This window comes from Centruroides vittatus, unplaced genomic scaffold (genome assembly GCF_030686945.1).
Source record: "Centruroides vittatus isolate TY-2023 unplaced genomic scaffold, ASM3068694v2 contig_272, whole genome shotgun sequence".
Lineage (NCBI taxonomy): Eukaryota > Metazoa > Arthropoda > Arachnida > Scorpiones > Buthidae > Centruroides > Centruroides vittatus.
Genome location: NW_027121732.1, coordinates 638,216 through 662,965, shown reverse-complemented (window position 1 = coordinate 662,965; position 24,750 = coordinate 638,216). Strand labels below are relative to the sequence as shown.

At 31.1% G+C, this 24,750-nt stretch overlaps 1 protein-coding gene and 1 long non-coding RNA gene across 2 annotated transcripts in view; one reads left to right on the top strand and one right to left on the bottom strand.

Moving 5' to 3' along the window:
* Window positions 1-21,024, bottom strand: part of LOC136971779 (c-Myc-binding protein-like) — a 31,249-nt gene extending 10,225 nt beyond the window's left edge. The window contains exons 1-3 of the mRNA XM_067266280.1: window positions 20,896-21,024; window positions 14,157-14,241; window positions 1,961-2,008 (exon numbers count right to left, since the gene is read on the bottom strand). Coding sequence (XP_067122381.1) covers window positions 1,961-2,008; window positions 14,157-14,241; window positions 20,896-20,910 — 148 coding nt within the window. The 5' untranslated portion in view covers window positions 20,911-21,024. The remainder of the gene's footprint in view (window positions 1-1,960; window positions 2,009-14,156; window positions 14,242-20,895) is intronic.
* LOC136971792 (uncharacterized) lies at window positions 19,378-20,061 on the top strand. The gene is made up of 2 exons (XR_010880220.1): window positions 19,378-19,422; window positions 19,564-20,061. It is a non-coding gene; the product is annotated as an uncharacterized lncRNA (long non-coding RNA).
* Window positions 21,025-24,750: the final 3,726 nt, after the last annotated feature.

Genomic DNA, 24,750 nt, shown 5'->3' with positions numbered 1-24,750 from the left:
GTGATGCCTATTGTCAGGAAGCACAAGTTGACATACTGGCATGCTATTAGTAAGCATTTATTTATTTTTATATATGATTATAGGGGAACACATAATTCAGATTTGGACATAAAAACCCCTGAATTATGTGTCCCCTATAATTACCGTATTTTACGGACTATAAGACGCACCTGAATTTTGGAAGCAATTTTTCAAAGAAAAAAGTGCGTCTTATGGTCCGTAAAATACGGTATATTTGGCTTATGTGTAATACTCTGTTTCTAAGTATATATTTTTCTTATTTGCATACTTATTTGTGTTTTGTTAACCTTGTATATTTTTTAGTTTATTTTTATTTATTGTTAAATAAATAACTTATGAAAAATATAAGGTTTAATTTGTTTCAATTTACATTTGTATTTAAAATACCTCATTGGTTAAAAATTTAAATGGAATGTTCTATTCGTGAAACATTTTCTAAAAATGGTTTTAGAAACCTCATGGCCTATAGGGATAGGCTGAAAATCTGTTATTAAAAATATTCTCTCAGAAAATGCCTAGGTGGGGTCATAAAAATTTGTAATTTATTTCTGCTGAGCATGTCCAAACTATGTTGCTTAAATAGTTGACCACTGTAATAAATTGAGCTTTTCTTTATTCTTTACTAATAAATATCATTAGAGTATCTGATCATAGGGCTGGGCTGCCTGATAAACATGCAATAAATAGTATGGAGCATGCAACATGACTGATTGCACCTTGGAACTAGTTAAACGATGGCAATTCTTTTATTTTGTGAGCTTTTAGATGTCTTTAGTAAGGTAAAAAACTGGCAATTTTTAGCATTGTTTTGAGAAATAGTTCTGAAAATTCATTTTTAAATTTTAATCACATTCTTGAGGGTCTCCAAAATTCCATAAGCTGATTTCAGGGGCAATATCTCTTGAAGGGTCAAGTGTGGAGGTGTGGTTCCTTTCACTTTTTACTCCTATGAATATGGTCTACAATTCTGATATCAGTCCTAACCATGTCATTCAGAGCTGCAATTGTTCCATAAAATATTTACTTATTTGTAATAAGATTGTTATTTTCATTCTTCTTTTATTAATGCTATTGGATTCTCATTAACTGTTATTGTTTATGATTTGCTCAGAAACTACATACATCAACTTTACAATTAAACAAGCATTTACTCTTAATTCTTGTAAAAAGAGAAAGAAATTACACAAACACATTTGTTAAACCAATGCAAATGCAATCTCTTGTCTCATGTGTCCTTGGTTTACTTGCAGCATTTCTCTCTCTGGCCTGCATCCTCTGATCACTAGGAATTACAACTCCACTTAACTATACTGAGAATTTTCAAAGTTTTACACAGCCAAAGTCAATCATTTTACCTTTGAGACTGCAGCTCTGTTCTTACAATGTATTTGGAACTTATTTCAGGCATTAAGGCTTGGGAAGCCAATGCATGTCAGCCCAACCAGGTCTCTCCCTAGAATTATAAATTGCAAGACACACTGCAACATAAAGTTATATAAATCTCTTCTCTTTTCCATCCTTATGTAATGGCAAACATCCATATAAAACTATGAAAGAAAATGAGAGCAATCCCATAAGTTTATATACATTAGTGACTGTATTTTTCTTCTCTCTCATCTTACAACATCTCGTTTTATTTCTTGATCTTTTTATGCATGCACGTAGACACTATTTTCTTTGCATGTCTGTAGAGTAGTAGTAATATCACTTTTTTATAAGAAATTTAATAGTAAAAAAAAATTACTGCAATATCTCACATGAATTTGTCTTAAATAATTCTATGCTGCTTTCTTTATTGCAGTTTCTTTTAATTTTTCAATTTTTTAATTATATATTCCAAACACAATTACAAGTTTTTAAATTTATTAATATAAATAAGTTTTAACTTAAATTTTTAAAATATATTTATATATACATTAAACAAAATAAAAAGGATATTCCATTGCATCACTAGGTCTATCTTGGGCATCCAGAAGTTCAACTAATGCTGAAAAAAAAAAATGGTTCAAATGTAATGTACAAAGTTTAAATGTCTTTTTTTAGAATAACGGAAAAACTTATCTTAATACGTAAATGTTAAATTTAAGAAAGTTACTGTTAACTGAATATAATTTGTAAATGTTTGTCGTTTGATTCAATTAGTAGAATTTATTTAAGAAATATAATTAATAAAACTAATTTCCAAAAGCCAACTTTCAATTAAATAAATGTTTTCAGTTAAAATGTGACCATCCTTGGCTTAAAATCTTAGAATAAATGGTTTAGAATGATGTAACAGAATATAAATTAGAACAAATTTAAAATTAATATTCTGAACAGTTGTTCTGTTGCATTTGTTTTAAATTCAAAAACTGTTCAGAAGATTACTTTTGAATTCGTTATAATTTATATTGGTAGCTTACATGCCTTGGCCATCTGGCCAGTGAATTACAAGTCAAATTTTTTTTTTTTTAATTATTTATTTAAAAAAAAGAAATAGTAGGAATAGTCCGATAATGCTTAATCCATACTTAAAATATAATCAATGAAGTATGGTATATTATACTGACGATTACACCATGAATTTGAAATTAAATTTTAAAAATATTTTTATGGAGAAAATTTTTAAGTAACCAATTTAATTAACTTCTATTTAAGTAACAACAAATTAAAAGAATAAAAATGCCATGCAATATAATATGGTATGTTATACTTTATCTCTCAACATTATTTCCATGCTCTTATGCACATACAATTATTTTACATTTCAATACATCATAATGTTGTTTTGAAAGCACTTTGATGTTAAAAAGGAGTTTTAATTAAACATTCATTACCAGCAAGGCTCATTTGAACTGCCACCACTATTTAAAAATAGTATATCTAAATTTGTCAATATTGGTGCACAATTCTCTTTAATGACTTCCAGTTGCTTTGGACTACAAATATGCAACTGGAAGATGTATAAACTACAACTCCAAAAACGAACCTGTTACCGGTGTTCCTTGCGAAAATAGTCTCATGATTGTCTCACTAACGTTTGAACGACTTGTTCGATTTGAAACCTTCTATTCTATTTTTTCAAATTCGTCCATCTTCACCTGAAGAAGAACTTTTATAAGTTCGAAAACGTTAGCAAGACAATCGTGAGACGATTTTCGCAAGGAACACCGGTAACAGGTTCATTTTTGGAGTTGTAGTTTATAAATCCCGGTGTCTATAGGAGAGTAGAACGGTACTATAAGATGTTTTGGATCAGCAAAAATGAACTAAAGATACAAGTTAACAAAACAAATATACACATTTATTTTTCATTAGCATCTACAGGCTAAGAGTAGGAAGACAATTATGATATCATATAACAAATAAATATGAGAGTGACATCCACCAAAGCCGAATTATCGGGCTAAAGTCGGCTATAATAAATAAATAAATAATATGACAATATGACTCTAGCCCGATAATTCGGCTTTGGTGGATGTATAGCTTTGTAATGGGTTAGTCGTTATTTATTTATATGAGAGTGACATTGACACATTCATGAGAGTTTACATACTCCAGGTATCTATAACAATGGCACATTGTTATAGATACCTGGAGGTTTGGAGACACTAATAGATGAGATAATCGTTCGCTCTTTTGTTGGAAAGTACAGAGTCCACTGGGAACAGCCCGAAGGTAGGTGTGGAAAGTCCAATCCAAGACAGGAGTTAGAATTTTCCTTGGGCGGAGGACAGACATGGGAGACAGAGGCAAACCGAAGGAGATGATAATCCGTTAGCGACAGGAGATAACGTTCGGTGTTCCTATCACAGGGTTCTATATGTGTAGTGAAACGGGCGATGACTGCCTCTTCGGCCGTCAATTACAATATTAGAACAATATTGCCTGGCCAAGAAGTCAACAGATCACGGAAATGTGTCGTTTTTGCCATTGTGAGTGTAAATGGAGATTTTCTCAGGTAGTAGATGACAACAAATATCAAACAAGTATGACAAAATCAACAACCGATTTTTGTTAAACTTTGGATTCTCACAAAATTTACTTCAAAGAAAATTTTTCCAATTTAGCCAAAAATTATTTAATATTGGCTCACAAAGTAGCAGGCAATTCAAACATGATTGATGCATTATTTTTGATTGATTGAAGGAAATATGGCCATTAAAATACAAAAAGTGTGACAACTTCAATAGGAATATTAAATCCAACTTTTCACTGGTAAATCTGTTTTAACTATTTGCTATGGGTTAGTAACTCATAAGATAACATGTGGTGGGTACAACGTGCTGTTTGTGTCAATGGTTATTACTAGGTTAAATTACTAATTCTAGTAATTGCTTTGTTGTGCTCTAAGAATTAAGTGCAAAATAAGTAAGCCAAACAGGAGCAAAATTTATGATTTGTGCAACAGAAAGAAGAAAATATTTTTATGATGAAAAATAGTCTTATATTCACTGTAGTTACCAAAAGAAGTAATATATGTACTTATTGTACAGTAATTACAACTATGTTTTTCAGAATAATTTTATTAAGGTGAATTAAGCTTTATACAAGAACAGATGTGAAGTAGATCATTGGTGCTTTTAATTCATGAAAGTCAATTACACCCCACTATAAGCAGGCTTTTATATTTTATATTTCACACAAGCAAATATTTATTGTGATTGATCTGCAATTCTTAATCATATTTTTAATTTATTCAATTTAAAATATATATTCTCTGCCTCAAATTTGTAGTGTCATGCCACTGTACATCACACTCTTCCTTTAACGATAAGAGTTGTGTCATCTATCACCTTTCAAGGAAAATTTTTTTTTTAACTGAAATAACACAACTTCCGGTTTGCATTGGAAGTTCATATATAGTTAATTGGGTCTTCCTGCCCTTAAGGTTTCCATACCTGGTCTCATCTTTCATCTACCTAACTCTGTTCTCAAGATTAAGGAAAGACAGACAAACAGACGACAGTGAGAATTTATAGGTCTACAATTTTTTCATATCACAACCCAATAACTTTTTTTGGGATAGAGTGTAATTATCTCTTGATAATTTTTATTCAAAAATCTTTTTAAATAACTTTAAAAATTTTAAATACTTAATGAAATTTGAATGCACAATTCTTGAATAATTTAATTATATCTTGATAGTATATCCCAGGGGTGTCAAACTGGCAACCCGCAGACTGCATGCAGCCCCGATGCTCTGTAATAAAATGAAATACAGAACAATATGTTATGAAGAAAATAGCAAGTAACTGTTGCATCGTTGCTATGACGTCATCTGTCATATGCTATGATGCACTGGTCAACCGTGAGAGACTAGGCCACAGTTACACACCTCACCAGTAACTTCAAGCCAATTTCAATCTATAGATGCCAAGCTTCAAAACTTGCTAAAAAATCCTCTCTCTTGCAGAGCCATATACAGCGGGTAGGCACAGCCAAGGTGCGTAACTGTATTTTCTTTGAATTTTAACAAAAGAAATTTGTGCTTGTTTCTTTGTCTCGATCGGTGTGTTAAAGATTTGTGGGCTGTTTTGTTTTATAACTTATTTTTTAAAAAAATGTAAGTATGTGTAGTTGCAATTATTTAAAATTTAAATCCTAATTTTTATGTAGAAAATGTCACTTTCAATGCTAAATAAAAAATGAAAGATTGATGACAAGGAAGAAAATTTCAAGAGAGGTGGGAGCTGAACTTTTTGTGCAAAAATGAACAATAAAATTATGTGCTTAATTTGCAAAGAAACAATTAGTGTTGCTAAAAAACACAGTGGAACCTCACTTAATGAGCAAAACAAATTGTAAAAAATTGACTCTCTTAATGAGTGAAAAGGGGCGGGGAAATCCCAGATTGTGCACACGCTACATAGAGTCTATGTTTAGCACTCGTTCCGCTAGTATCTTAATACCACTTATGACCACACATTTTTCCAAACTTGTGTTCACACATATTACATATAAACATCAACAATCATAGCCAGTTATATAATAAACATGCCATCTCGTACTAAATTTAAATGACCAATTCCAAGTTGAATTTTAGAAATGTCTAAATTGAAAATTACAGTAGAGCATCAATTATCCGACCCCCGATCAACAGTCACATCGGTTAACCGACTGCATTCTAGTCGGCAAATTCAAATGTCCACTAGTGATGTGGCGCTACAATATTTGGTTATGTCTTGGCTACTTTAATATTATTTTTGTTAAATTTTTGCATGTTTTAGCTGGCAACACTGGCTCGACCATGAAGGGGAGACCAGTATTTAAACCATGCTTAATTTTTTATTTTCTCTTTATTTTGTGGAAAATAAAGAAATCATTTTTAATAATACAATAGCGACGATTATTATTTTTAAAAAATTTTGTTAGGCTTAACATCGATGAAAACTCAACGCGAAGTAGGTTAATAGCGATATACTAATATACAAATTACATGGGATATACTAATAAACTCTACTAATAATGTATTTTTTCATACTTTTCGGTTATCTGTTTTTTCAGTTATCCAACCAACCCCAGTCCCCAACTGAGTCGGATAATCAATGCTCTACTGTAATTATTAATAATTATTACATTAAATACGAGATGGAAGCATAACTGCCTACCTCTAGTCAAATTAATTAAATTTCTAATATTTAATTATAGCCTTTACATAGCCCAAGAATTTGGCATATTATTTGGTGTCTTCATCAGACATATTATCTGTGATTTTTTTTGTTTTCTGCAAATTGAATTCACATTCCACGCTAGAAGAAAAGATGATGATTTACACCTCTTAACAATGTATATTGTGTAATTTTCTTTGAATGAATGTTATACATAAAATATTTGAGTATTTTTTTTGGCTTGGAATGCATTATCATATTTTACATTAATTTATATAGAAAAAAAATTGTTTCACTTAATGAGTGTTTCGCAATACGAGTAGGATTCTGGAATGAATTATGCTCGTTAAGCAAGGTTCCACTGTACAACATTAAGATACATTATAGTACTAATCATAAAGAACAATTTTTGTGCTTTGAAGGAAAAATAAAAGAAGAAAAATTAAGAACAATGAAGAATTCAATTAGCCAGCAACAAGTGCTTACAAAATTCATGAAAAGTAACAAATCAGTAACAAGAGCAGTTACAAAATAAGCTATTTATTAGCAAAACATTCAAAATCGTTTAAAGAATCGTCTGTGATCAAGAATGTATGATAAAAGCTGCCAAATTCGTCTGTCCAGAAAAAGGTACAGGCATTTCGAGATCTCATTATTAAGAAATATGGTGGCAGACAGAATTACAGAAATGGCAGATGACGTCAGTTCACAACTACAACGTATCTACCAAAGTCCAATGCTTTTCAATTGTGAGTGATGAAAGCATGGATGTAAGAATGTTACACAAGTTGCTGTTTTTTTTTTTTTCGTGGTTGTGATAAGAACATGAGGATCACTGAAAAATTGTTGGAAATTATCTTTTTTCATGGAATAACAACTGTTGAAGTTATTTTTGATGCCATATGGAGTATTTTAAAAAAAATTACAAGCTTGTCAAGAAGAAGCTTACTTCTGTAACAACTGATGGCACTAAATCATTTTAAAAGACAAATATTGAGAAGTAGGAACTCCCAAAATATATTCCTATTTTAGTGAAAAGTACCTGAAAATATTAAAATTTGTGAAGTAAACTTCAGTTTTTTTGGAAGTATGTACTTATGCAAGCAATTATTTTCCATACATGAAATTAAATAAAAACGACTTAACTTAGAGATTAACTGATAAACATCTGCCATAATAAAGATTGTTTGTTCTCGGTCTTTGAATCCAGACATCGGGAAAACTAGGAGGAGGAAAAAAAGCACTGGCAAGTTTCATGTACAGACAATTTTAGTTTTACAAATATGTACATTAAATAAAATAAATATTTAAATAAAAGCAATATTATAGCAATTATATATGGTTTAGTTGAATTCACTGAACTACATAATGTGTTTTAATTGCCTCCATCTATATTCCTGCATTTTCACTTCAATCCTGTTCAACTCCAATTGTTTTTACATTTTTTTTTACACAATTTTTATTTAACATGTAAAAAACATGTAACATCTGAAAAAAAATTCTGCATTTACCCGATCTGTTTTAATCTAGCATGTTTCAATAAATTTGCTTTTTTAAAATCTCCATTTGATTTTAATTCTGAGAAAAATATTCATACTTGTTTTCTAAAAAATTCTTAAGAGTTTGCATTTAAGGGAAGCAAGTAAATTTTAAAAAAGGTCTCAATTAACTATATACAAATGTCTGATACAAATCAAAAGTTACATTATTTCAATTTAAAAATTTTCCCAAAAAGTGTTAGATAGATGACCGGCACGACTCTATTGTTAAAAGGAAAGGTATGATGTACAGGGGACAAGCCACTACTAATTTGAAGTGAAGAGCATATATTTTAAATGAAATAATTTAAAAATATGACTAAAAATTGCAGCCTGGCATTGTGACGTCGTCACAACAAATAATTGTTCATTGCCCTTTCACTTTTTGATGTACAAGATGAATTTTTGATTTTGTGGGTGATATTTCTATTGATAGTTTTTAATTTCTATTTTTACAGGGCTTAAAGCAGTCATGGCAGTGATAAAAAGTGAAAAAAGAGAGTTCACACTGAAGAAAAGCTAATAGTGTTAAAGTGAACTAAGAGAGACATTATTAAAAAAAAAAAAAAAAAAAAAAAAAAAACACATTTTGTATCAATAACATTGCATATGATTATTAATTTTTTCAGTCCCACTTAATAGTTGACTGAAAAAATTAAATACAAAAATAGTTAGGCTCAGTTTATACTCCAGAAAAGTGACCAGCAAGACTGCATTAAGACAAAACGGGCCCGCATTAAGTTTTCATGTACCCCGTACGGAGTTCCCACCATTACACAGCAAAGGAAATGGAAGAGTAACATAACTACCAGAATGCATCTCCATATAACATGCCAAATTTCAAATTCCATTTATTTCCAGGTACATTTTTTGATTTCTTGTTAAAAAATTTGTAATTGAAGAAGATTTTCTTTTGTTTAAGTCTTGCTGCAGTTTCTGCACTTCTCTTGTTTTCTCCTCTTCATCACAATGAATTTTCTTTGCATCTTCCAATAGCCCTTGGGCAAGATTTATCTCTTCAACATTGTTTTTCTCAACAGCATTTCAGTTATTAGTGGCTTCTTCGAACATTCTAGACCCCATTTTCCTTTGCATTTCTTCTTTTTTTTCTTTAATATCAATTTTCTCTCTTTCCTGTTCAAGCTCTTATTTTATCCTCCTCCTCCTCTTCTCTCTTCGTTCCTTCTTGTCCTTTTTTCTGCTTTTCTTCTTCTTTCAGTTTACTTTGTCCAAAAAAGCCTCGTAAGTAACATATGCATTGCAGGCAAACCCAAGTAACTTCTTTGTCATTGGCACCAAAAAGGTATTGTTGTTGTATACACGGAGTCCATCTTTTACTATCAACAATGAATTCATCATTCGTTCTGACAGAGTTCTGTCTTCTGTCAGAACCCACGCAGAAATGGAGAACTCTCTTTCAACATCTGCATTGCCATGACAGCAATTCCAATTAAATATTTTATGGTATAATCAGATTTTATAGTAGGAATAAAACTGAATTTGACGTTAAACTGATTATGGCTTCTCAGTTTTAATTTCTGTACAGTCAATGATTACTGTTGTTTCAGGATAATTTTCTTTAAATGACTGACTGAGGTAATGTAGCCTTAATAGATACTTTTGTTGGCCAAATAATCCAATCTTGTGTTTGCAATAAAAATAATTTCTAATTTATAAAAAATATGTTTTAATGGTGGTTCTATGAATTCCAAACAATGCACTTAATGCTGAATAGCACAAACCCAACTTTAACTTCATTAGAAAAATTAGTAATTTATTTTTCCAAGACAATTCATAAACTCTAACAGGACTGTTTGGAAGCATGTCTAAAAGTAAATCGAAAATGTCAAATCCTACTGATATTAGATCTTTTAAAGATTGATCATCATAAAAATTTGCTACACTACTAAAATGACAGGACCTATAATTTTCTCCACATTCTTTTGAAATCATTTTAACATGGGGAATTTGAATTTCAGAAACATTGTTACCAGTCATGCAAATAAAAATTTTTAAGTCTCCAAACTGTTCGTTTGTAGACTCCAAGTTCCAAAGTCACGTTTTTGTTCTTCTTTAAGTCTAAAAAATTTTCTTAAAATTACTACATCAAAGCGTCTTCCTGCTTCTTCAAATGAAACGTTCCTTCGGTGTTTATCTCTCTTTTTTATCTCTGAATTTATCCAAATTTGGCACCTCTGTTTAAGGTTGGACGTGCAGGAAAACAATAAAATGAAACTTTTGGCATTACATGTTGAGTGTTTGCTAGTGTATTAGAACATCCAAACACAGAACAATTTATATTTGATTTTTCCCATTTTTAATATAACTCAAATACAAATTAAAAAACAATAAGCTATTTACTGCACTAGGTACGGTTTTCAAACTGTCTCAGATACAACACATATGCATTCTTTAGTGAACTCCTATGTGTTACATAAATATTTGCCACCAGGACAGTGCGTGAGTAACTTGCACTCAAGGTCTATATACATGTACAAGTGTAGATGGAGGTGTGGCACACAATCACACGATAAGGCGTATGGGGGTGTGCTGGTTGCTATTTCGCTCCTGAACACATTTACAAAAATAAATAAATTCCACAGAAGACATGAAAAAAGCTAAAAAAGAGGAGCTATGAAAAAGAGAAAAAAGAGTTACTTTAAGCCCTGTTTTTATAGCTGTTTCCTTGTTAATAAGAAAGCAGCAGGTGTCTTTCCAAAATACAGTAGACTTCGCATAAGTCATCACCCAGATGACTAAACCGATGGTGTCAAGTTAGCGTTTTTCAACCGGGGTGCCGCGGCACCTTAGGGTGCCACAGTGCCACGATTGGGGTGTTGCAAAGTTTAGGACCTTAAGTAAATTTCTAAGAAAATGCCTAAAGTGTAGTTCAAGATAACTCATTGTCAGTATTTAGACAAAATTCAATGGACTTAAATTTTGATTTTGAACACATAGAAACACTATTTTTGCATTAAAATGCTACTTCAAACTGTCAATTTTTAAATCTTTTTTTCCCCAGGGAGGGAGTTCCTTCCCCGGACCCCACCCCACCATTGTGCATAATATTCGTTTTCACAAAAAGTTCATCTGTTCCCCATTAGCCCCTTTACTCAAATTCTAGATCCGCCGCCAGTCAAGGGTGCCACAATTTTTTTATTTTTCAATCAGAGGTGCCACTCAATGAAAAAGGTTGAAAAACACTGGGTTAAGTAGTCACTTTTCTGTGGTCCCGGCTGACTTACATAGGCATTAATGTTAAAAAACTCCGGTTTACTCGACACCGTTTAACTCATCACCACTGGATAAGTCGACATACTTTTACTGTCCCACACTCTGATAAGTCGTCACCCCCTCCTAAAAAAATGAATTCACTCCGCGCATGTGGTGCAAACTCATTATTTTCAGGAGGGGGAGTCGATTTATTTATTAATATGTAATTAATATATTTAATAATATAATATAATATTATTATAATGTAATTATTATATATAATTAATATAATAATTAATAATTATATAATATATTATTAATAATATATATATATATATATATATACACACACACACACACAACACATTAATAAAAATGTGTTAACATTTTATGTATTTTTATGTATAAAATAATAACAGAAAGAAAAAAAAATACACACAATCTACATCAATGTCACACCAGAATCCAATTTTGCATTTTCTCACACTAGAGGCATTAAGAATCCTTAGACATTACTTGCCAACAATTGACAATTGTAATGATTATGTTTTAAAGGTGTTTGTGATTGTTGAAAAAGAAAGTCGAGACAATTAAGTGCTCAAAAAACAAACAACAATAAAACGAATTTTTCAGTTGTTCATCTACAGAGTAATTGTAAATGGAGGACACAATGTATTTTAAAGCCTATACTACTGTATAAACGCACTACTGTATTTTATTAATTGTAGTTTTGTGGTTTTTTTCCAACTTTGCTTTAGTCGTCACATCGGATAACTCGACACATTTCCACTTCCCCTTGGGGTGTCGACTTATGCGGACTCGACTGTATTTTAAAAATTCTCTCAGCTTTCTCTTAAACCATAACTTTTACTTCATTTTATTCAACTTCAATGTAAAATATACCATAAAATTAAAAAATAGTATAACACATTAAAAATTATTGTTTTTTAATTGAAAATGATCTAAAACAAAAAAGTAATTATAATTCTATTTGAACTATACAGAACTGTAATACTATTCATCATTATCAAATTAAGAATGGTTGTTATTCTAACAAATGTTAAAGTAAAAATACATTAAACATTTATATCACACAAAGTGGGTGATCAGTTAATGAATGTAATCCGTTCCAAGACCACTTTCTCTACCGAATTGTTCATTAACTGATTATCGATCTACCATAGATTTTTGTGGAAATTTGATTAATTTGTTATGGAGATGCCAAAAAATAAATAAAAAATTATATACTTTCTTACTATGTTTATTTTACATGTAATAAACCAAAAGCAATCTTTCCATTTTTTCATGGATGGCACATCTTTGTTTCTCAGATGCAATTTTCATCTCCTTTATCTGCTTGAGTCTTTCTGATTATATCTTTCTTAGCTAAGATGGTATCTACTGTAGACCTGATAAAGTCATCTGTCCACAATATCAGACATTTGCCCACTCTCTACCTTGGCTATTATGTCTTGCTTAGTTTCTATAGTGAACACAATTCTTCACATTTCACTCTTTTTAGGCCAGGGGCGGACTGGCCATGTGGAAAATGTGGAAAATTCCACATGGGCTGTATACAATTTGGGCCGTTTTTTCTAAATATAGTATGTACATAATATACCGTTTTGTTCGGTTTTATTTTTAAAAAATTTCATTTATTTTTTTTCGTCAAGTACGATAAATTTCAATTTTTAGGTGTAATATATATATGTGTAGGCCTTTATCGTTTTCCGGCCCTACCCGAGTCTGAAGTTAAATTAGTCCAGCCGACCCGAGTCCAACATTACATTGACCCGACTCGGCCCAAACGCAAAGCATTCTAGGAGAAAAATAATCAAAACAGACAAAATTGATCATTTGTTTACGTTGCTAGAAACTATTCACCACCCCTATGAATCTTAATGCTAAACTTTGAAAACACGAGTTATTAGTTTTCCACCCAGCCACCAAAACACTGACTGTAGTCATAACAGATTTAATGGCCAATTATATCATTTCCTTTATTTTAGGTAAGTAAAAATTTTATTCAATAATAATTTCCTTATATTCCAAATGATTTAATTAAAAATAATCTATTCTTTAGGTTCAGCTAACTAATCTTTAGTTTGCCATTCACCCACGGTGGCGTTGATCGTAGATGGGCAACCTGCGGCATTGCACAAAATAGTACAAAACAATATAACGCTATATAAAATAAAAATTTTAAATATTGACATTTAGTCATTCGTAATCGTACTAAATATCAAGAGCCCGCTTCGTACATATATTCGACGCAACTAGAGTTGGTCCTTGGGTTGAGCATTTTTGCATCTTTAAATATGAATAGAAAAAAAAGACTTTTTTTTCTATTCATACTTAATATCATATTTTTTTATTTATGGGCTGGGCTGGTAATAATTTTTTCCACACAAAAATTTTAAGGACAGTCTGCCCGTTTTAGGCCCCATAATATTATCAGTTTTTTAAATAAAAAGTTCAGAAAAGCAATTACAAAAACTCAGAGAACAGAAATTAACTAGTGAAAAAAAGATTATGTATATAATTGTGAAAGTCTCACTCCATAAACCATGTATAGATGCCATTAAAATATAGTTTTATAAATCTTAAATGATGCATTGCTTCTTGTGTTTGGATAACAAACACTTGACAGAACAAACATGTGTTTGTTGTCTGAACATAAAAAAATCTTTCGCAGAAGTGTTTGTTATCCAATTTGCAGTCCAAACTGTTCGTTAACCAACCACCCATTGTTTTTCATTTAAACAATAAAAAAGGTATAAAGATTTTAAACTACCTCTAGTTAAAACATCAAGAACTCCAGCCTTTTCTAAGTATTTTCTAAACTCTTCTCGTTTTGAATCCACGGGATGCGAAAACACCTAAAATTGGAAAAAACAAATGAATATTTAATAAATTATTAATAATTGTTAGAATATTAATTAAAATGTAAATACAGTCGACTCTGCATAAGTCGACACCTGGATAACTCGTCACCGTAGGTTAATTAGTCAGTTTTCTGTGGTCGTAGCCGACTTACATAGGCATTAATGTTATTAACCTTAAAAAACTGTTTACTCAACATCATTTATCCAGTGGTGACGAGTTAAATGATGTTGAGTAAACCGAGTTTTTTAAGGTTAATAACATTAATGCCTATGTAAGTTGACTGGGACCACAAAAAAATTGACTACGTAACCAACGAGTGACGAGTTATCCGGGTGTCGACTTATGCAGAGTCGACTGTATTCATATTCTGCAATACATCTCATATTTTTAAAAAATGCATGAAATTTTATTTATTTTATAGTTGTGGCCAGAAGTCATCAGTAATCTGAAAATTAAATTTTTAATTTCAACTCAAAAACAATAGCATGTTTCTGGTTTAGATAAATATAATATCATTGAAAAGGTAATTTGATGCTGAATTTAAAAATCTTTTTACAGAAATAAATTATATTTTATGGAAATAGAGAGACTTTAGAAAAATGTTCTCAAAATTCCTTTCAACTTGATAATCTGTTATTGCTTTTCCTGATGTCCATTTTTTAATTATAAAAACACTGCAGTTTATGCATCAGTAGCTACAATAAGACTATTATAAAAGAGCTTCTTGTCTCAAAAACTGTTGAAACTAATATCTCAAATACTATACTAGAGATAACACTTATTACACTGTTACTGGTAACACCAAAATGACACTTCTATCATCAGAATGCAACTTTATTACTGGTATGCATTTTGGTACACAAGACCCTCACAGCCATACATAAAAAATATTAATATATGGGTACTACAACAAATTATATATTACTTTAACTGGTAGTGTATAATTATAAATGTTTGTAATGGGCCTTACTCTTAAATTATATTAATTTAGGCCTGTTTATAATGCAATCCTAATAGTACTGGGCTGAAATAAATATTGAACAGGTCAGTTTGTAAACCAGTAAGTAACCATAACTGTATACGTATACATTTATAGTTTTTTTAAAACAGTTTTTAAATTGTAGATTGTAATTAATGTTAATTTCTCTACAAATTTTAGATTTTATTTTGTAACGGAATCTTAGACTTTTTTGGTTACTTTAATTGTAAACAATATATTTTGTTGTAGACACTCATATATTTTTTTTTTTATGTATGGCTAAGGGTCTTGTATACCAAAATGCATACCAGTAATAAAGTTGCATTCTGACGATAGAAGTGTCATTTTGATGTTCCAGTAGCAGTGTGATAAGTCTCTTATCTCTACTATAGTATTTGAGATATCTACAATAAGACTGTCCATGGATCATCTTTTGTTACAATTTGGCAATAACCAAGGCCAAAAATTTGTTCCTGTCTGTTCAAACAGGCAGGAAAACTACTATTTTGCATGAATATATGAAGTTGGTAGAATGGTCATGGACTCATTTGACATCTCAAATTTGTTCTAAATCTCAGATACAGATAAGTCAATCAAATGTCTACTGAAAATTAGGATTGAATGTTAGTTCAGCATTCCTTAGCATTGAGGTTTAAAACAATAACAGATTTGTAAGTAGTCAAGCAGAACAAAGCATGCTGATGTATTTGTATATATTGTTTATTGTACCTTACCAAAAGAAAAAAAAAAAAAAAATTGAACAAAAAACTGCAAGAAAACCCAAACTTGAATGAACAGAAACATCTCAAAACACTTGCTTGGATACATTGCATGGATACATACATTGCTGGATTAATGAAAAGCATAAGATAGGCTATACCTAACCAACATCAATCACCCACTTGCAGTAACACTATAGTCCTGTATTTCAGCCAGTCGTGTCGACCATTTGAACATTATCGATGGCACATCAATGGAGCAAAATATGAAAATATTTGGTGAAATCCCAAATGTTACTATTTATGTAAGATAAGAGTTTGCAGAATTTTATAATTTTTTCATCTACGACAATAACTCCCATCATCAGTAAGAATAAGGTCAATAACTGAAACTATGATTAACCTTTGACTTCCAACACCATCCTTGCACTTTCAGCACTTATAATTATAATTAATAACAAAAGTTTTCAGCATAGTTCATAAGCCTTTATCAGGTTTCATACATTAGCTTATAGTTGATTATGTTTAAAATTAGAATCTTAGTAAATAACAATATTTAACTTTTAAGACAGAATGTCTTATATTTTTCATGCATTCGTCATTAAAATGTAATTTTAAAAAATGCATCCTATACATATAACACTACAGATCATCCAGATATCTGCCTCTAATTGAGTATATATCTTATGGACAAAATGATTAATCGGGCATTATTCATAATGCCCAATTAATCACTTTGTCCATAACATATATACTATCCCTATTACAAAATCACAAAACCAACCATAACTTAAAATACACAGGTGCTATAGGGTGTCCTTTGGATGACTACCTCAAAGAACATCGGACTTCTATCTTGAAAGGGCTGACCAACACTTAACCTTTGCCTCCATTCGGTTAATGTTACTCTTGGTGCCAAGATGGCAGCTCAACTCTGATTCCAGCAAGGAAACAGTGGGACGCACATTCTAACCTAACCTAATCTATTCTAATAAATTACCATAATTATTAGCAACCAAATTATTAGAATAGGTTAGGTTAGGTTAGAACGTGCGTCCCACTGTTTCCTTGCTGGAATCAGAGATGGGCCACCATCTTGGCACCAAGGGTAACATTAACCCTCCATTCTTAATATTTCAAACTGTGCACAACTCCTATATAGCACAACCCACAAAGAATAATTTATATTGAACTATTAAAGAATGAACTATTTAGAAAGATTTACAGAGCCATGAGAAAAAATACTGCTATAAAATTTCAAGATGTAGATTCCTTCTGCTGCGTGGAAGTTGACCAATAACCTGTAGTCTTACAACAACCCTCTCACCCCTCGATCTCACATGGTCTCTCTTAAAATGTGAACGGCAATCCCAATTGTTTTAACAGATGCAAAGGTTAGTTAGCTTTAAGACACCCATTTAACACAATCAAAAACATTTGATTTTTCATAATTTTTTCACTGGAAATTGGTTTAGTTTGCCTTGTTAAACCACAAATTATTGCTAAATATATGTTTTCAATCTGTAGCAGTTTGTACTTCTGTCACAGCACCACTGCAGAAGAAGCTGACAATGTTGGGGTGCTAATGCAACGTTGCATAGGTTTGTGCTCGTGTCACAATCTCTGAGCTATCTGGCACGTATGCATGTCTTGTAGTAATATCTTTGTAGTGAATTTTAGTGAATTTAGAACTGTAGTGAATTTTAACACATGTAGTGATATCTTAGTCAGTCAGAATGGCCCAGATAGCATGCAATTTGGCAAAACAGCCATTCTACTTCTCTCAGCCCAATGATGAAGCCTTTCTCAAACTCTATCAGCTGTGCATAATGTCTGTTATACAGGCATGCTTAGCATTCAGACCTGAAAACAAACAGCAGATGCACAGAAACTTCTAAATAATGAACCTCTGCAAACTTTTATATAGAATACTGGAGTAGTAATTTTAAAGCATTCTGGTGACATTACTTGACATGGAATCAGACCACAACTGTAACCATTTACAGACCTATGAGACAGCTACATGCAGAGTTTTGCAGTAATTGGACAATTCTATCTGGCTGTATAACTTTTTTTTGTCAATGAGTATTACATATAACTTTATCTGAAACATAATGTTGACTCAGTTGAAACAAAAAAAAATTTAATGTTTAGATTATCTTTAGGTATGAGTATGAATCTTCCAATGCAGTCTAAGAATTTGCCAATAATTGCGGAAATAGAACATGCAATAAGGAAACTCCCGGGAAGTAAAGAAGAACAAATAAAATTAAGAACAGCCATAAGTAAGGATTTAAACAAATTTAAAGGTAAAAATAAAAATAATAGTTATATTATAGATAAAAAAGCTGTTAAAATAGCTAAAAATATGAAAAGATTAATTAAATTTTTTAACAAAAAACATATTTCTTTAGTCATGGCAGATAAATCAAAGCAACTGGTGATTATTAAAAAGGAGGAATTGTTATCCAAAAAATTAGAAATAATTTCATCGGATGACTATGAATTATTACCAAGAAACCCTATTGAGGAAATTAAAAGCAACCTTACTAAATTAATTAAAAAATATAAGAATGAAATACCAGCTAACCAAGTCAAAAATATTTTGGACTTTAATAATGTAAGAGAACCTAAGTTAAATGTAAGAATCAAAACGCATAAGCCTGGTAATACTTGTAGACCCCTTGTAGATTTTAGAAGAACTGTTTTGTATAACTTAGAAGGTTTTTTAAAAAACTTCTTTCAGAATATGGAAAAATCAACCTATAGTATACAAAGTACAGAAGAATTAATTAACGGATTGTTAAAAGGTAACTATAAAAAATCTTTTCGTATTATGAGTTTGGATATAAAGTCTATGTATCCATCTATCACTTTAGAAATGTTAATAGAAAGTCTCAAAACATGTAACGTTCCTGAATATATAATAGAGCTTGTTAAATTTGTATTTAATAATAACTACTTTAAAATCTCTACAGAATATTATAGGCAGAAAAAAGGTATTGCCATGGGATTGGTTATAGGACCAAAATTGGCTAATAATTATATGAATAAAATAGATGAAAGAATTTCAATTCTAACAGGTATTAAATATTATGCACAATATGTAGATGATATAATAATAGTTTATGATTCTCAAATAGTTTCATCCAAACATATTGAGGAATATGCAAATAGATTACATAAAAACTTAAAGTTTACAAGTGAAGATGAACAACAAAATAGAATGAATTTTTTAGATGTCACTATAAAAAGAGAAGAGAGAAGTGTATCATTTAGTAAGTATGAAAAACTATGTAATAATGGTAAAACTATTAACTTTAAATCTTACTGTCCTTTAGAAAATAAAAAGAATGTCTTTAATATGGAATTGAGAAAGATACTAAATAGAACAACTCAGCAAGAAAACATAGATATCGAAGTAAAACAATTGTTCAAAAAATTTCAGTTAAATGACTATCCGAAACATATTCTCTGTAAGTGGTACAATTTATATTTAAAACGTAGATTTAATGTTAAAAATAACATAGAAGATATTTCTTATGCAAAGTTTCCTTATGTTGCTAAAGTTTTTGAAAAATATAAACCAATTTTTAAAAGATTTTCTGTATGCATAGTTGCGAACCAAAAGAATAAGATGTCTAACATTATCAGTATAATGAACAGTGAAAATTCGCCCGGAGACCAATTTAAAATCGCCGGCGTCGTATATAGGATGTCATGTACATGTGGAAGCCCAAATTATTACATTGGAGAAACCGGAAGAAGATTGGAGTTGAGAGTAAAGGAACATGAGGCAGCCATTAGACTGAGAAGAACGGAATCAGCATGGTTTTTACATTGCAATAAATTTAATTGTAATATAAATATAAAAAATACTAAAATTTTGTATAGAATAGAAAATAACTTAGAAAGAAAAATTGTAGAACATTTCTGTATCGCCGAACATGTAAATTTACTTAATTTGAATGCTGGAGTGGTTGTTGATGCATGCTGGGAACGGTTGTTGAGTATAAAACGTAATCAACGAATAACATCCTGATGTATCCACTGAGGAGGCCTAGATGGCGAAATGCATATGGATAAATTAATAAAGTAATGATTGTTCCTTGCCATTTGTTTGTCTTGTTTTGGCTCATAGAATCCTCGAAGTCGGAAATGGAAAGAGTATAATTTTTACTTGTTTTTTAACTAAAAATTTTATATTTTTAGTGTGTTAATTGTTTTATATAAAATTTAATATTAACCAATTTTAATCCCCAAATAGAAAATTATACATATAAGATAAATACAAAATCTAGAGTCTTAAGGAAGATGTAATTTTTCACTCTGAAACCTGTTACAAACTAAAGCAATAAAGTCAATATAACCAATATTAAAAACAAACACAGTATTTTGTATTATGTTTTATTTAAAAAACGAAAATTACCTTCTAAGTTCATTTTTTTCTTTAAATTTTCAACTCACTTCATAGGCATTTTTTTTGTAAGCAGTTTCCAACAAACTTTAATAAATTTTTGGTTAATGTTACCCTAGGTATACAAAATGCTATACCTCGTCTCTGACTCCAGCATACAGAAGCGAGGAAAAAGTTAACCTTAATATTATTATTTTGGTGATTGCACGACGTATTAAGTTACTTAAAAATGAAAAATAATTATAAAATAAATCTTAAAGTTGAATGATATATCTTAAAAATAATTAATTATATCCTGGGATTACCCGGAATCCCGGGAAACACTTGGCTTTTTTTCCCCGGAATCCCGGAACAAGCAAAAGACCGGGAAATGGGAAACCCTACTTAAAACTAAATAGAAGATTACAAATTATCTAAATTCATCGAAAAATTTCTAAAAATATCGACGAAAAGAATTCAGTATAAATTTCAACTATTTCGTATTTAGTTTAGTCCTAGAACGACCTACGAAAAATACCTGTACAATACTTACTCTGTAAGAGTTCATGTTGACAAACTATTTTGGGTCAGAACATTAATTACGCAGAAGGAGAAACAGCTATAACACGTAAAAAACTAATTTTCATTCGCGAATTTATGAGCAACTTTCTCCCGCCACTTGACACCCACGCCACCTGCCGACAAAGACAATATCCTATTTAAAATTAAGAAATTATAACAATTGGTATTATTTTTTCGAAAGTTTATTTTGAAAATTTCTTATTTTATTTTTTATTTAATTTTTGATTTCGTTTATTAAAATGCTAAAACGTATAATCAATGTCTGTTTTAAAGTTAAATTATTTTTTCGTAAATACTGCGTTTGTTTATACACAAATCCAACAAGAGACCCACCAGTGGCCAAGCGGTTCGATTTCCTGAACACTGGCAGCCGATTGCAGAAACAGAGGTTACATTAAACGACGTTTAACAGCCGAACGGCGTCTAGATGTTGGCTGACTGAACCGCGGTTTAAAATGCGTTGCAAAGACGACAATCGTCTATTTATAATAAAAATTTTTACTTACATATCATATCAACTAAAAATTTACATATCGAAGTCACATTCGGAGTTTGACTCCGAGTCATCTTGTACTACGGTCACGCTTGGTGCTTTTAGTAATTTTAAAACGTTAGCGGTTAACGGTGCTTTTTCTTCGTACCAAATGATCTAAGGTTTGTAATGACAGGATCTGAAGAAATTAAAAGATTATGTAAAATATCTATATTAGTGTTTCCGGGAATAACTCTCAAGAAATTATTTAAATTCTTTCAGCCGATTGCAGAGACAGAGATTACGTTAAACGACGTTTAACAACAGAACGGCCTATAGACGTTGGCTGGCTGAACCGCGGTTAAAAATGCATTGCAAAGACGACGACCGTCTATTTCTGAACATCGTCTAAACGAATCTCGGCAAAACATTGGCTGTTACTTTCTTCGCCATTACTCCCTTGTTTTAGGAGTAATTCAGCCAATCAGATTATTCGTGTGACGTCAGAAACATGGCGACTGTGTCGAAAACGTGTAGGAACTTTTCGGAAGAAGAAAAGAACGTCCTGGCGGAAATTATTAAAAATTATCCCGTAATTGAAGAGAAGGGGTATGATAACCGTACTCTAGCGTCAAAAAAAACCGCATGGGAGAAGATTCAAAACGAATTCTCTTCGTCATTTCCCTGTAGAGCAGCTCGTACAATAGCACAATTGAAAGGCAAGTATGAATGTAAAATATTCATTTCAGATTATAAGATGTTAGTTAATATTTTTTACCAATATTTTTAACATTAATAATATCAAAGTAGAATAATAATTCAAAATTTTAATAAAAAGAAAATAGAAAGTTACGATTATTAATCACCTACATTAAATTTATTACAATGAAAATTACTTTGTACAATCTATATTTATGTGAAAGAGTAAGGAGAAAAAGTCCGAATTGTAGAACTCTATTTTGAATCAAGATTTCATATCCTACTAATCCCTACTTCTATTTATTAGATTAATAGATTATGTAAATATACAAATAATAAAATAGCATACAGTCAAACCTGTTTTTATGCGGTCTTTTTTTTGTGCGATTTTTTATGCGGTCCCTATCCACCGCATAAAAACAGGTTTGACTGTATTTAATTTAAGAAAAATTTACTAGAAAAGTATATCTTATGATCTATGTTATAGGTTGCTGGAAGCGATTAAAAATAGATGCCAAAAAAGAGGCAGATAATAACCGACGTGCTGCACATATAACAGGTGGAGGACCAGCACCATTATCATTGAATCCCTCCACACAAGTGGTTTTATCTGTTTTGGGTGACAGTATTGAACCATTACCCAATCCAGATGATCCACCATCGCCACTTATGGTTACATATGAAAATATTGAATCACTTACATCTACAAATGAACACTCTAATTCAGCAATATTTTCACCTGTAGTGATAAGTGATGTAGCTGTCAGGGAAAATGTGAACGTGGCAGATGATCCACCGCCACCCAAAAGACAACGGTAAATAATAATCAGATAAAATAATACTAAATATCAGTGGCGTGCCGTGACATTTGATGATAGGGAAGCTGTGTTTCTGTAAGAAGCAGACTTTCAGGGGCAATCAGTTAATTGCGCGTCAGTGATGGTCTAGGGTCCATTCGTACGTGCGAATGACAAAAATAAACAATTTATGTACTTCTAAAATACAAATAATACATACATAATACAATTATAGAAAAACTTGTTTCTTTTTTTATTTTCTATAAATTAACTCTATTCGGCGATGTTTTCCCGCAAAGTCGTTAATTACTTTATCATAAAAGTCACTCGTCGTTGATTCCATCAACGTATTTAAAAGTTCTTTTTCTATAGAAAGCAACGCTAGTGACGACAATCTTTCCTCCGACTGAGTGTTCCTGGCGAATGTATGAATTCGCTTCATTGTTGAAAAACTACGCTCAACAGACGCACTGGTAGATGGTATTGTAAAAATTAATGATATTAAACCATATAATTCTATTAGTACGTCTTTGTTTAGGTCATCATTAATTATAATATTTTTTATGTCTAAGAGTGACTTGCCAATATAGTCCGGACACGAATATAAATATTGCAATTCACTACGTAACTTACATAAATCAAAAAATTCTCCATAAAATTTACGTAAAGCATTAAAACTCTCTTCGGGAAATTGTTTTTCATAATATTTAAAATTATTAAAATCTAAAAGTGATAAAAATTCTAGAGATTTTATGTCGGCAAATCTGTCAATACAATTTTGTATCAATGTATCCATTATTTCATAAAACAGACGTCTATATAAATCCTTTTTAGACTCAATATCAGTATGTCTCATTCCTCTTTTTGGTTGAATTTCTAAAAAAGTTTCATCTTTTTTCAAAGCGTCCCAAATCAAATCAAAATCATTTCTTTTCTGTCGTAAAAAATCAATAAAGTGATTTATTCTAGTAATACAATATGCTATATTAAATTTTTTTTTTTTTGTAATATATCAAAAAGGATATCTGAATGTGCAAATATTTGATGAAAAACTAGTAATAAAAAGTGAAAATCAAAATCTATTAAATAATGGTATAATCCTCTTGCGGCAATTGTAGTATCAGAATCCCATTGTTCTGGACTTTCAACCATATTCAACAACAAAAGTTTTAATTCTTCTTTATACTCCATAACGCAGTTTACAATCCTGCTATTGTAATTCCATCTAATAGGTGTGGCTGAAGGAAAACGCTTATTGACTTCTAGGTCTAAGGCGTGAGATCTTTTAGAAGATTTAGAAAAAAATGAAGAAAATCCTGTCATAGTTTGAAAAAATATTTTACATTCTTTTATATATCCAACAGATTGAGAGAAAACTAGGTTCAATCTGTGAGCATAACAGTGTACGAAAATAGCATGTTTGGATATTTCTTTAATTTTAGCTCGGACACCATTATGTTGTCCGGCCATTACGGCAGCACCGTCGTATGTTTGTGCCACTAATTTTTTAGTGCATCGAAATTCGTCTAAGTAACTCTTAATGTGAGTGAATAACGAATTTGCGTCTCTGTTCTCACTCGCATCAGTAAAGCCCACAAATCTTTCTTCGACGTTACCGTTTTCTTTCACGTAACGAAATACAGTCGACATCTGGGCTCTGTGGCTAATGTCCGTTGTTTCATCTACAATTATAGCAACAAATTTTGCGTTTTCAATTTCTTTTTTAATTTCTTGCAATAAAACGTTTCCTAACGAATTAACGAGCTCATTTTGAATTTTGTTCGATAAGCCAGTAAAAACTGTAGACTTCTCTAAATGCATTTTTAATTGATTATCTGACTTACTTAATAAAGAAACG